Source organism: Podarcis vaucheri (assembly GCF_965113315.1).
Source record: "Podarcis vaucheri genome assembly, chromosome: 2".
Classification (NCBI taxonomy): Eukaryota; Metazoa; Chordata; class Lepidosauria; order Squamata; family Lacertidae; genus Podarcis; species Podarcis vaucheri.
In genome coordinates, this window is record NC_138760.1 from 134683577 (window position 1) to 134698091 (window position 14515).

At 48.3% G+C, this 14515-nt stretch overlaps 1 protein-coding gene across 8 annotated transcripts in view; it reads left to right on the forward strand.

Moving 5' to 3' along the window:
* Positions 1–9858, forward strand: part of LOC309525782 (uncharacterized protein) — a 110830-nt gene extending 100972 nt beyond the window's left edge. For all 8 annotated transcript variants that reach the window (XM_082211337.1, XM_082211334.1, XM_082211333.1 and 5 more), the window contains one exon: positions 3249–9858. In XM_082211337.1, coding sequence (XP_082067463.1) covers positions 3249–4570 — 1322 coding nt within the window. In that variant the 3' untranslated portion in view covers positions 4571–9858. The remainder of the gene's footprint in view (positions 1–3248) is intronic.
* Positions 9859–14515: the final 4657 nt, after the last annotated feature.

The window sequence follows — 14515 nt, forward strand, 5'->3', positions numbered from 1 at the left end:
AGAAAAGAGATGACCCTGCCTGCCTTCCAAGGCTGAGGTTTGGACAGACACCCAATGAAGGGGGGCCCTCCGAAGAATGGTTGATCTGGACAACCTGAGTTGTGGAGAATAATCCCTCAGAGGCTCCTTTCCTTGCTAGTGTTACAACTAAGTGTTAGAAGTCGATTGTGAGCCTGGAAAGAGGGAGAGATTTACAGTTGAGAGGTGACTTGAGATAATGTTACGGAAATTACGGGGGGGGGGGCATATTTAAAGTTAAATGTTACAAATATTACGCCTGAATGTATCCTTTCAACTTGACAGCCCTCGTCTGCCCCCAAAATGGGCCAAGACCTCTGTTCCTCTCCTTTAGGCGGTAGTTCAACAGGAGAAGTTGCTCTCACTCCAGATCCCTGCAGGCCTCAGAGGGCCACTGGAGCCCAGTGGGGGACTCTGGGGAACTGGCTGAAGTGGGGTCCTCCAAGTGAGGGCCATCCATAAAGGGCTCCTGGGACCCCGAGGGGCCAGAAGGGCAGTCTCCAGCCTGGCCTTTCCCCTATTTCGGCAGGTGGAGCCCTTCTCCTAGCGCTGACTCTTGGGGTGACTGTGATAGGAATTTTGAGGTCTTCGATATATAGTAATGTTCATAACCGCACGTACATAGATCAGCACAGGAAGACTGACCTGAAGCCATTTTGATTCCTAAACTGAGCCAATGTTTTCTTTGCAAGGTCAAAGTGGAAAAGCCTCCCCATTGTCTTTTCCTTCACAAATCCTGTCTTAAAGGTGTTTGAATAGGGTGTGAGCCTGTGACCTGGGCCAGGAACTAAGTATTTATCATTACAAAAGACTGGCCAGGCTCCCCAGGCAATCCAATCAAGTAACCTGCCAGCCAGGAGATAAATAACAACAGGAGAAAAACAATATTCAAATGTTCTGTTTAGACCTCCTTTTTTGTGATGTAGGTGTGATGTATCTGAGGGGTGGTCTTAGGTTACACCCCTTCTGTGATATATGTATGATGTTTCTGGGGGTGGTCTTGATCTTGTTGTTTAGTCGTTTAGTTGTGTCTGACTCTTCGGGACCCCCTGGACCAGACCACGCCAGGCCCTCCTGTCTTCCACTGCCTCCCGCAGTTTGGTCAAACTCATGCTGGTAGCTTTGAGAACACTGTCCCACCATCTCATCCTCTGTCGTCCCCTTCTCCTTGTGCCCTCCATCTTTCCCAACACCAGGGTCTTTTCCAGGGAGTCTTCTCTTCTCATGAGGTGGCCAAAGTTTTGGAGCCTCAGCTTCAGGATCTGTCCTTCCAGTGAGCACTCAGGGCTGATTTCCTTAAGAATGGATGCGTTTGACCTTCTTGCAGTCCATGGGACTCTCAAGAGTCTCCTCCAGCACCAGAATTCAAAAGCATCAATTCTTTGGCGATCAGCCTTCTTGATGGTCCAGTTCTCACTTCCATACATCACTACTGGGAAAACCATGGCTTTTACTATACAGACCTTTGTTGGCAAGGTGATGTCTCTGCTTTTTAAGGTCTTGATCTACAGAATCTATGATTCTATGATTCTATGATAGAGTTGGAAGAGACCACCAGGGCCATCGAGTCCAACCCCCTGCCAAGCAGGAAACACCATCAGAGCACTCCTGACATATGGTTGTCAAGCCTCTGCTTAAAGACCTCCAAAGTAGGAGACTCCACCACACTCCTTGGTAGCAAATTCCACTGTCGAACAGCTCTTACTGTCAGGAAATTCTTCCTAATGTTTAGGTGGAATCTTCTTTCTTACAGTTTGGATCCATTGCTCCGTGTCCGCTTCTCTGGAGCAGCAGAAAACAACCTTTCTCCCTCCTCTATGTGACATCCTTTTATATATTTGAACATGGCTATCATATCACCCCTCAACCTCCTCTTCTCCAGGCTAAACATGCCCAGCTCCCTTAACCGTTCCTCATCGTTTTCAGGCCTTTGACCATTTTGGTTGCCCTCCTCTGGACACGTTCCAGTTTGTCAGTGTCCTTCTTGAACTGTGGTGCCCAGAACTGGACACAGTACTCCAGGTGTGGTCTGACCAGAGCAGAATACAGTGGCACTATTACTTCCTTTGATCTAGATGCTATACTCCTATTGATGCAGCCCAGAATTGCATTGGCTTTTTTAGCTGCCGCGTCACACTGTTGGCTCATGTCAAGTTTGTGGCCAACCAAGACTCCTAGATCCTTTTCACATGTACTGCTCTCAAGCCAGGTGTCACCCATCTTGTATTTGTGCCTCTCATTTTTTTTGCCCAAGTGCAATACTTTACATTTCTCCCTGTTAAAGTTCATCTTCTTTGTTTTGGCCCAGTTCTCTAATCTGCCAAGGTCGTTTTGAAGTGTGATCCTGTCCTCTGGGGTGTTAGCCACCCCTCCAAGTTTGGTGTCATTGCAAATTTGATCAGGATGCCCTTGAGTCCATCATCCAAGTCATTGATAAAGATGTTGAATAAGACCGGGCCCAAGACAGAACGCTGTGGCACCCCACTAGTCACTCTTCTCCAGGATGAAGAGGAACCATTGATGAGCACCCTTTGGGTTCGGTCAGTCAGCCAGTTACAAATCCACTGAGTGGTAGCATAGTCAAGACCGCATTTTACCAGCTTCTTTACAAGGTTTGTTGTTTTGGCTTCTGCTTGCATTTGATTAACCAAAGAGATGACTGACCTTGGAGATGGAGTGGAGTCCAGGATTGAGCCAGAACAAAATCCATTCCAGATAAAAGCCAAGCAATGTTAATACCAGTTAATACCAGCCAACTAAGGAAGTGAAAACCATAGTAAGGCCTCACATCTAACTCCCTTCAGTTCTTCCTCTATCATAAGCATTCATTAACTTTGTTCAATAATGGATGTGAACCACGTCCCCTTTGCTCCGAGTGGGGTTGGGGTCCAGGGCAGCGATGCAGAGTTTGCATGACTTACATAACGTGGCAGTGCATTGGTGGGGGAGGGGCAGGTGGTGGGTTTGATGGTTCTGTGTCTGCGCCCCTGTCACAGTATACTGGCAGTGGCACCCCACTGGTTTCAAGAGTCAGGCGCTCCGCAGGTGTGCTCAAATGCTGGGAGGGTCGAAGATGCCACACATTGACAATGACATTAAGTTAGACTTCAAGGATGTCCTCTTGAGGCCAAAACGGAGCACTCTCAAGTGAGGTGGGGGGGAAACATTGTTCAATAATACGGAACTCCATTTCTTTTTGAGGCGCTAATGAACTTCTCTCTTCATTGTAGATGGTGATGAATTGGAAGGGGAGAACAAGGGGGAAGTCAACAGAATCCACATATTGGAGAAGTCATATAAATATTCAGAGTGTGGAGAGAACATCCGTCAAAGCTCCCAGTCCACCTCCCATCAAAGAAAGAGCTTCGTTCAGACTGACAGCCTCACTTCACATGAAAGAACACAGAGTAGGGAGAAACTGTATCAGTGCAGAGAATGCGGAAAGAGCTTCAGTCGGAAGGATCATCTCACTTCCCATCAAAGAATTCATACTGGGGAGAAACCATATCAATGCTTTGAATGTGGGAAGAGCTTCAGAAAGAGCTCCCATCTCACTTCCCATCAAAGAATTCATACGGGTGACAAACCCTATCAGTGCTTCGAATGTGGAAAGAGCTTCAGCCAGGGGATCTATCTCACTTTCCATCAAAGAATTCATACAGGGGAGAAACCATATCAGTGCTTGGAATGTGGAAAGAGCTTCATTTACAAGCTGAGTCTCGCTTCCCATCACAGATTTCATACAGGGGAGAAACCTTTTCAATGCCTTGAGTGTGGAAAGAGCTTCAGTCACAGGCAGGGTCTCACTTCGCATCAAAAAATTCATACAGGGGAGAAACCCTATCAGTGCTTAGAATGTGGAAAGAGCTTCAGTCACAGGCAGAGTCTCATTTCCCATCAGCGAATTCATACAGGGGAGAAACCCTATCAGTGCTTAGAATGTGGAAAGAGCTTCCGGGAGGGGACTAAGCTTTCTTCCCATCAACGAATTCATACAGGGGAGAAACCCTATCAATGCCTGGAATGTGGAAAGAGCTTTAGTCAAAGCGCACATCTCACTTCCCATCAAAGAATTCATACAGGGGAGAAACCCTATCAGTGCTTTGAATGTGGAAAGAGATTCATTCTCAGGCAAAGTCTCACTGCCCATCAAAAAATTCATTCAGGGGAGAAACCCTATCAGTGCTTGGAATGTGGAAAGAGCTTCTTGGAGGGGACTACGCTCTCTTCCCATCAAAGAATTCATACAGGGGAGAAACCTTTTCAATGCTTTGAGTGTGGAAAGAGTTTTCGTCACAATTCCAGTCTCACTTGCCATCAAAGAATTCATACCGGGACGAAACCCTATCCGTGCTTGGAATGTGGGATGAGGTTCAATCGAAAGGATAGTCTCACTTCCCATCAAAGAACACATACAGGTCAGAAACCGTATCAGTGCTTCCAATGTGGAAAGAGCTTCAGTCAAAGCTCGAATCTCAAGACCCATCAAAGAATTCATACAAGGGAGAAACCATTATGGAGGCCTCCCTCTCTGGTAACAGGACACCCATGAAGTGTTTGGCAGCAGTCCTGTATCTCAGCGACTCCTATCTGCTCATATGAGCATGCAAACAGCAGAGGAAACGATAGCTGAGCTGTTGGAAGTATGTAGTATCGCTATTTATTGCAGTGTATCAAATCAAAACAAATCAACACAAATCATAATATAGAATATAGCACCAGTGTGAGGAGCAGCTCACACACATCCTGTCTGTCTGGGAGACAGAACAAAAAGATGAAAAACAAAAGCACAAAGAACGGAAGTTCTGTGTCTGAGTTTCCGTTCTTACACTTCCAGAAGTGTGGAATGTAAATAAGGATTACATGATCCAGAAATGGGAGAGTGAAAATACTAGCATCCTACCCCTTTTCATGACAACCATTGTTGCATATTTAGCTCATGTGCACTTTATTTATAAATAGTCAGTTGCTCTTTGTTAACAACATTTGACAACAAATCAGCAATTTCTTTTCCTGGCATATAGGACACACGAGTCCTGTTTGGATACAATCTCTTGCATGAGATAATTTGATCTGCAAGTATTTGGTTCTTTGCTTATGTTAACGGAGGAATCCAAGGGCTCTTTTGGACAAAAAGCAAGGACACCAATCAGGAAAATTGGAGCAAAACAGCAGCCAGTAGGCTTGTTCTTTATTGAGACTGTTGCGATAGGACTCCAACTCACTGCAAGATGAAGCAAGATGGAAGCCCCAAACAAAAGAAGACCCCACTTTTTCTTAGCTACTAATCCCCCATGCTACACCCCTAAGACTACATCAGAACTACATCCTTGATACATCACAAAAAGGAGGGGTTGAGGGAGGAGTTGTGGTAGCCTCAGTGTCTTGTCACTTGGCCAGTTCCTTCTTTCCCCCTCCCCATGAGTACATCCCAGAGGACAAAGAGGAGTTCATGGTTTCCTGCTTCCAGAGGGAAGGGTTGGTCACTGGTTGTTAAGGCACGGGTTCCTTCTCCTAGGATGTGACCAAGGTATTTTACTTCCCTTTGGCAATACTGTATTTTCTTTGGGGATACCTTGTGTCCTTTATGCGCTAATGCCGTGAGAAGAGCTATGGTGTCCAGCTTACAATATTCTAAGTCCCACCCACATCGTAAGATGTCATCAACGTGTAGAAGGAGGGCGGACCCCTTTGGAAGGGTAACGTCTAGCAGATCCTGATTTAGTATAGCGGAAAATATTGCTGGAGATTCCACATAGTCCTGGGGTAGCCATGTCCATGTTAATCGTCTGGTTTGCCAGGTGAAGGCATCCACTGGGATGCTGAAGAATGCAGAACATAAATCAATGACAGAGTAAACTACAGTTCCCTCCGGAACTGGTAATAAGGATTGGCATGGTGGGGAATGACAAAGGAGTTCACAAGTCTCAAGTCCTGAACCAAGCACCCTTTTACAGGGTTCGTGTGGGGCTTGCGGACAGGGAGCAAGGGGGTGCTACAAGGAGAAGCGCAGGGAACTAGAACTCCCATTTTTAAGAATTCCTCAATCATCGGAGTAAGTCTTTCTATTGCTTCCTTTGGTAATGGGTATTGTTTGGTACAGGGAAAAGGCAGGTCTTTCCTGTACTTCACCTTTACTGGGGTGGCAGACTTCAAGAGTCCAACCGATGTGGATTCAGTTCCGCACAGCCGGGGGGGGACCCCATTTAGGAGCTCGGGGGAAGATCCAGATCTTTATTATCCTTCTCTTGTAAGATTCCTTGGTAGTTGAAGATAGATTCATTGGGCATCCCCTCCTGTCCACACTGGATGGTGGCATTTAGTTTACAAAGCAGATCCCTCCCCAAAAGGTTGATGGGGCTAGAAATTAATAAAAAAGCGTGCTTAATGGACAAAGGTCCAACTGACACTTTGGCAGCCTTGGAAAGGGGGCAAACTCTAAGAATCCCGTCCAGTCCCATTACAGTCCTGGTTCCTTCTCCTGGGGTCAGGTGACTATTTGTGAGAGTAGAATAGGTCTAGCAGACAGCCTTAACATTGTCCGTCTATCTGCATGGTGCAGATAGGATCCGAGGATGATGGTTGTAGGATAGGGCAAAGGAAAGGAAAAGAGGCGGGATCTGCTTCTGATTGTCCGTAGTCATTGTATTCCTGCACTACCATTTCGTGGGAAGGGTTGCAGGGCGGTTTGGATGGTTGAAAGGATTGGTGTTCTTGGGGAGAGTCCTAGGTTGCGGTAAAGGAGGAGGAAGCGCCCTTTGGGGCTGCATTTGGGAGGAGTTTCCCTGAGCCTGGGGTTAGCTGGTTCCCTGTATTCCGGCCTCAGTGTCCTTGCCTCTCTTCTAGTCTGATCTCCCGGGCCTGGATTCTTGGTGCCCGGTTAATAATGGGCAGTTCCTTCTGATGTGTCCTTCCTCACTGCAACGGAAACAGACACGTCTGTCTGGCTGTTCATGTCCTCTTCCCTTCCGCCTCTCCCTAGGAGGGGGGACCCTGGTTGTGTAGGCTAGCACTCGTGGGGATTCTCCCCTCTGGTCTTTCCTTTTTCATTCATCTCTTGAATTAAAAACTGACTTGGCAATAGCCTGATCTCATTTATCATTTTCCTGTTGTAGCTGAGGTGTGCGTTTAACGCCTTCTGTATGTCAGCAGTGGCTTGGTCTTTAAAGAATCCCTTAACAATAACCTCATGTTGTGGACTATCAGGGTCTATCCCATCCCAGGTTTTGATTGCGGACACCAATTGGGTATAATATCGGAAGGGTGTTCATCGGGTCCTTGTAGGACGCCTTGGACTTTAGTCCAGTTCACTGTTTGCTGTCCTGCAGCTTGCAAGCCATCCAGGATAGCTTTCTTAAATATCTTCAAACCCCATATACCCCCAGTTGTGTTATAATCCCAGGCAGGGTCATTCAGGAGGTTTTGGGCTGTCAAAGGGGGCATATCAGCGGGTCTGTCTGCTTGATAGGTCTGCTCAAAGCTTCCTCTGCCTTCACCAGTATCTCCCTCTTCTCAGCTTCATTAAGAAGGACTCCTAACAACATGCGCACCTCAGTCCACTTTGGATTATGAGTGGAAAAGATAGTGGCTCCTTGTCGATGGCATTTATCGGGGTCATCTCGGAGGGAGGGCTTTTTATCCGACCAGTTCATTAAATCGGAGGTGAGGAAAGGCTGATGGATGAAAACCATGCGAGACGGGTCTCCTGCTCTTGCCGGGGGTATGGGTAGCGCTCTGAGGGGGAGCACAGCCTCTACTTCTCCATTGACTAGGTTATTTCTGTGGCGAGTTGGCCTAGAGATCGGTTCTTCACCTTCCACATCTGAAGGAGCCCCCGCAGGCAGAGCATTGGGGTCAGGATTAGCTTGTTCCCCTCTTCCTCCTGGTGCATTCTGGAGAAGGTTATTCTGAGCTGGGGTTTGTAGGTTTTGGGAGAGATCAGGGGCAGGATTCCCCAGGCTGTCTACAGCTACTGCCCCGGCTCTGGCTCCGGCTCCTGGTCCGGCTGGCAGGGGTCCCATTGGTTCAGGGTAGTAAAAGCAAACCTAGACAGCATCTTAAAAAGCAGAGAAATCACCTTGCCAACAAAGGTCTGTATAGTTAAAGCTCTGGTTTTCCCAGTAGTGATGTATGGAAGTGAGAGCTGGACCATAAAGAAGGCTGATCGCCGAAGAATTGATGCTTTTGAATTATGGTGCTGGAGGAGACTCTTGAGAGTCCCATGGACTGCAAGAAGATCAAACCTCTCCATTCTGAAGGAAATCAGCCCTGAGTGCTCACTGGAAGGACAGATCGTGAAGCTGAGGCTCCAATACTTTGGCCACCTCATGAGAAGAGAGGACTCCCTGGAAAAGACCCTGATGTTGGGAAAGATGGAGGGCACAAGGAGAAGGGGACGACAGAGAATGAGATGGCTGGACAGTGTTCTCAAAGCTACCAGCATGAGTTTGACCAAACCGCGGGAGGCAGTGGAAGACAGGAGTGCCTGGCATGCTCTGGTCCAGGGGGTCACAAAGAGTCGGACACGACTAAATGACTAAACAAAGTAAAAGGAAATGAGTGACCTATCTACCTGTTCCTCTTGCTCTGTTCTTCCTGATTTCATCATAAGGAGGTGGTCTGGCGGTTCCCAGTACAGCCATCTGCCGAGCAATCTGTTCTTGCTTACATTTAAAGAGTTTGTGGGCCTCCACAAAGGCATTCAGGTAGTAAAGCTGTTGGGGTTTTTCATCAACTGAGTAGGATCTAAGTGCTTGCATCTTCGTAACATTAAAAGAGCCTTGAGGTGGCCATTGAGACCCTGCCTCTAGGTGATGAGTAAAAGCCACCCATGAAAAGTTACAAAGGTCTCTCAATTTGGACTTGGAAAACCCTTTCGCCCCTTTAAACTTTTCCAGTTGGAGATGACAAACTGGAGAGGTTTATCAGAATCCTCTCTAGGGCAAAGAGGCTTCATGGAGGAGTCCAGCTAGGGTGCTTGGAGGGTTGAGCTCCCATTTCCCTTTTATACCGGGGGGGGGGGGTTGCTCAGTAACAACCTATACAAGGAGATAGACAAACAGATATAAGAGAGGGACAAAGGGGGGGGGAGTCTAATACTCAGGTGCCCCTCGCATTCCTTTCTGGGCAAACTGACGGATTGGACCAGAGAAGGCAAGTAGAAATCTAAAGGCAATCCCTGCCTACAACTGAAACCACAGGCAACTGGCCTGCAAACCACGGGTCTCCTGACCCAGAAACCATGGATCCAGAATTCACTCAGCGCTGCTCACAAAACTATTCCATGGGGCTCTTTCTCTCTCTCTCCCTGTTCTTCCCTCGCCTGCTCAAAACAACCTTCTGCCTCTCCCACCGACTCCTCCCAGCTTATGATCCACACATTCCCCTCCATCTCTTTTTCTGGGTCTTCAATGCCAAGGCGCTGCAGAAGCTTCTTTGGAGCGGATGCATCTGGTTCCCAGTAAGTCACACAGAGGCAAAGTTCATTGGCCAAAGAAGAACTTTCGACTAAAGGTTTCTCAGCTGTCTTACTGAAACAAACTTCAGGACACTTTGCAGACATAGCATTTTCCAGTATTTTCCAGTTTCTGCCCTCAAGACTTTAGCCATGACATTTTGTCTCACTGCCAGGAAAGCATCTCTAGCTTCCTAGTTTCTGTGGCAACACGTTTTGGGATGCGGTTCTTTGCAGGCCCATTTGTATTTCTTTCCACTTCGAGACTTCATCCTTTTCTTGTGGGTTTCTGTGGGTAACCTCCAGTCCAGGAACCTTTTTAAAAATTTCTCCTATATATACATGACTGGATTTTAAAAATAAATAAATCTGAAAGTGATCTATAATGAGACTGGAACATTATAATTATTGCTAGAAACAACTCTTTAAAACTTTCAAAAAAGGAATCGGCAACAAATTTTAAAACAAATTTTCTTGCCGTGAAGTTGAGTGTACAGATGTGGGGGGAGGGGGATATTCCGAACCCGAGCCCATCTTTTTCAAGGGATCCTTCTTAAACTTGGGACTGTCTGCATGTGACCCCATCTCTACAGCTCCCATAAACACCACAGAGAAGGTGGCCAGAGCCTGAAAGGCGAAAGCCTAGGCCTCGAACGCAGGTCTCAGGGATGCTTCCCCCGTGGAGACCTGGGACCCCTTCTCCTTCGGAAGGGACCTCCAAGGAGGAAGCCAGGGCGGATCATTCCCTGGAACTGGGGGGCGATTCCAAGACTCACCTGGAAAGCGCCATTTCATGGTCCTTTCCCCACTTTCCAGGAGCCTGAGCTCCATTTGGGGTCCCTCCTTCCGCACCCCAAGGTTCCTCCAAGGCCTTGGGGAAGGAAACTGAGGCAGGCTCTGCTTGCTCCCCAGGGCCCTTGGGGGGGGCTGTGTCTTCCTCTGGCCATGGCAGCCCCCTTGAAGCCTTGGAAGAAAGGCAGGAGACCCTCAGCAGAGAACAGCCAAGTCCGGGTCTTCTCCGCAATGGCTTCCACTGGAGAGCCAGTGTGGGGTAGTAGTTAAGAGCGGTAGACTCGTAATCTGGTGAACCGGGTTCGTGTCTCTGCTCCTCCACCTGCAGCTGCTGGGTGACCTTGGGCCAGTCACCCTTCTCTGAAGTCTCTCAGCCCCACTCACCTCCCAGAGGGTTTGTTGTGGGGCAGGAAGGGAAAGGAGAACGTTAGCCGCTTTGAGACTCCTGTGGGTAGTGAGGCAGCTCTGCTTAGGGAAGCTTTTAATGTTTAACAGGTTACTGTATTTTGGTGTTCTGTTGGAAGCCGCCCAGAGTGGCTGGGGAAACCCAGCCAGATGGGTGGGGTATAAATAAATTGTTGTTGTTGTTGTTGTTGTTGTTCTAAAGCGGGAGGACTCCCCTGCTCCGCGCCTGAAGGCCCCAGTCCTGCCACTCACCCCCTGGCCTAGGACGGGGCCTGATGGCCAGATGCTGCCGCTGCTGGTCAGAGGGCTCTGTTTTGTTTGTTTGTTTGTTTAAGTTGCTGTTATTTTTTACCTGTGTCATTTTAAACTGTGATATTAATGCTGTATTCTTAGTTCAGGGGTCTGCAACCTTTAAGACAAATGGAGCCACTTGGATCTGTTTCCGAAGGAAAAAAAACAACTGGGAGCCACAAAACTCGTCATTATAAAAATAACTTTTTGGTCACTTTTTATTATTATTTCTTCGTTTGACCCCTCAGAATTACTCCTCCTCATAGAAATAAATGTTAAATTAACAAGTTACCTTTTTGTGTGTGTGTGTTCTTCACTCCCCTTCAAAACAGTGACCAGCGTACATGCCCCCTTTCAGTGCAGTGACCAGCGTACATGCCCCTTACAATGTAGTGGGCAGGCGGGAAGGTGACGTTGGGACGGTACGTGACTAACGCACACACCGCCCCCATGCGACGTCACAGCCAGTACAGCGCCCGCCACAGTGGGGAGTGTCGGGGCGCACACTGCGCCTCCTCCCCTCACTAGTATCCGCCCCGGAGCCGCGGCAAAGGTGTAAAAGAGCCACATGCGGCTCCGGAGCCGCAGGTTGCAGACCCCTGTCTTAGTTTTAGATTTTGATTTATGTGGAAATTGTTTCCCATTTGGTTGTGTATGTTTTTATGTGGTTTCTTTATTGTTTATAGCTTTTGTAATTACAGTGGTGCCTCGGGTTAAGTAATTAATTCGTTCCGGAGGTCTGTACTTAACCTGAAACTGTTCTTAACCTGAAGCACCACTTTAGCTAATGGGGCCTCCTGCTGCTGCCGCGCCGCCGGAGCACAATTTCTGTTCTCGCCCTGAAGCAAAGTTCTTAACCTGAAGCACTATTTCTGGGTTCGCGGAGTCTGTAACCTGAAGCGTATGGAACCCGAGGTACCACTGTATGTAAATCTTGTTATGCTGTGAGCCACCTTGAGCATTGTTTTTTTAACTGTGGAAAGGTGGCATACAAATAAAAAATGATGATGATGATGATGATGATGATATCAAATCCAAAGTCTTCTTCCTCTTCTGAGGGATTCCTCTCTTTCTTGTCTGCGCTGGACTGGGAGGACCCCAGTTCAGCCAGTTTCCCAGAGGCCCACAGGGATCCGGAGTGAGAGTAGTTCTCCTGTTGAACTACTGCCTGAAGCGGAGGAACAGACGTCTGTTACCGGGAAAATCCGAGGGCTCCCTTGGACAAAAACAAAGACACAACCAGGATACCTTGGAGCAAAAGAGCAGCCTGTAGGCTTGGCCTTGATTGAACTGTTGCAACAGGGTGCTCCCCTCACTTGCAGGGGAGAGGAAAGACACAGAAAGATGGTGTGCAAGGCCTTATAAAGACTTGTGAAATTCCCACCCTGTAGGTCAAGCCCACCCCCAGAAACATCACACCTTCATCACAGAAAGGAGGGGTTGAGGGAGGAGTTGTGGTGGTAACCTGAGTGTCCTGTCCCCTGGCTGGTTCCCCCTTGAGTCCTTTCCAGGTGACAGAGGGGAGTTTGCAGTTCCCTGCCCCCAGAGGGAAAATCTGATCATTGTCCTTTGTCCACTCCCATATGCAAGTTCTTTGTGATCTTGATGGTCTTCTGTCTGGGATTATCAGGGTTGGCATAGCAACTGGGCAGGGCTCCTGTGGATGTGCTGGGATGCTCAAGGGATTATGGCTGCCCTGTATCAAACCTTCCCCATTTTGTAGTCCTTCTTTCATGGAGTCAAATAAAAGTGGAACAGTGCAAATCCGATGTATGGTGGATTTTTCTATGAATTTATAACAGAAGCGCAGCGTATGTGGCGTGTGAGTGTGTGTGTGTGTGAAGTTTGTACAAACTGAATGATTGGGGTGGGGGGGTTCCTCCTACACCTGGCGTCTCCCAGCCGGGAGGAGAGACCCCGAGAGCGTGGGACCCCCGAGGCCCACAGGGGAGCCATGGCGTCTCTGGGAAAAACAAAATGGCGCTCCCTCCTATTTCGGAAAAGGGTGGGAAACCCCTTCTCCTGGCCCTGCCGCCTCCTGGGCTCCTCCTGGGCCTCCCTGGCCATGGGGGGGGGGAATCCAGCTGCCCCAAATAATGAGGGGAGAGGAAGAGGAAGAGAAGGAAGGAGAAATGAAGGAGAAGCTGGGAGGGGGAGCAGCCATGAGGGAAACTCAGAGGGAAAACTCCCTCAGGAAACCGGGCGAAGGAGAGGAGGAGGAGGCCCCGGGGAATCTGAAAGGGGATTGGCCAGCTGCCCAATGGAGAGGCCTCTGATTGGTCCAGCCCGGCTCTGGGGCGGGAAATGGGTCTCCTGCCTCCATGTGGTTCTGGGAGCCCCGGAGAAACTGGGTTTCAGGCAGGAAAGGCGGGGAAAGGATGGCCGGGCTCCCTCTGGCTTTGAAGCAGCTGCGTCCGTAACAGGGACAAGCCAAGCTCAGCGCCACCTCCAACCCCCTCCCCACTTTGAAAGCACCATTTTGAAAAGAAATGCCTATCAAATACGAAGAAATCAGCCCTTCCACCTGCTCAGCACCTGCTTTTGCCCTTGGTTTTCAGGGAGGGCTTTTCTTAGCCCCTCACCCCCCAACTCAAAATAAGGGGCAGGCCAGCTGGAGACCCTTCCCCCCCAACCCTCTTATCGTTATTTAACGGCATCCCAATTATATGTATTCCCCTTTCCCCAAAAGTTGCTCCAGGAAGTTCTCCTCGGCCTTTGAGCCACGTTGAGCCTGGAGTGTCCTGGGGAACCTTCTGCCACTGGAGAATCAGACTCAGGCGCCTTCTCCTGGCAGCCCATTCAGAAGACACCCCCACAAGGGATGTCTTCTCCCCTTGAGATAGTTTTCAACTTTTTGTGGTGTTACTATGTTGGTTTTTCTTTTGCTGTAAACCACTGCGGTATATTTTTCAGATGCCACTTCTATCAGTGTTAACAATCCATCTTTTGAGGCATTTTAGGCTGAGAGACAGGGACTGACTGGCCCCACGTCCCCCCTGAGCTTCTCTCTCTTGCTTCCCAGGTCCCGCTCTGCAGAACAGAACCCATAATCCCAGGATCTCCGAAATGAATTGAAAAATGCACAGGACAGTCCGCTCTGCAGATTGAACTGTTCCAAGGATATGCAGGTGAAACTCGAAAAATTAGAATATCGTGGAAAAGTTCATTTATTTCAGTAATTCAACTTTAAAGGTGAAACTAGTATATGAGATCGACTCATGACATGCAAAGCGAGATCTGCTTCTACTTCTCAGAGGTCCAATCTTGCTTGATTTGCAATCCTTGTTTTGCTGATTTCCTTGAATAGAATATCTCAGAAAATTAGAATATTCTGAGATTGTTAATTGGGGGTTTTCATCAGCTGTACGCCATGGTCATCGCAATGATAACAAACCAAGGCTTGACATATCTCGCTCTGCATGTCACGAGTCAATCTCATATGTTAGTTTCACCTTTCAAGTTGAATTACGGAAATCAAGGAACTTTTCCCCGATATTCTAATTTTTCGAGTTTCACGGGTATGTTTCCAACATCCAAAATGGAAAGCAAGAGCAG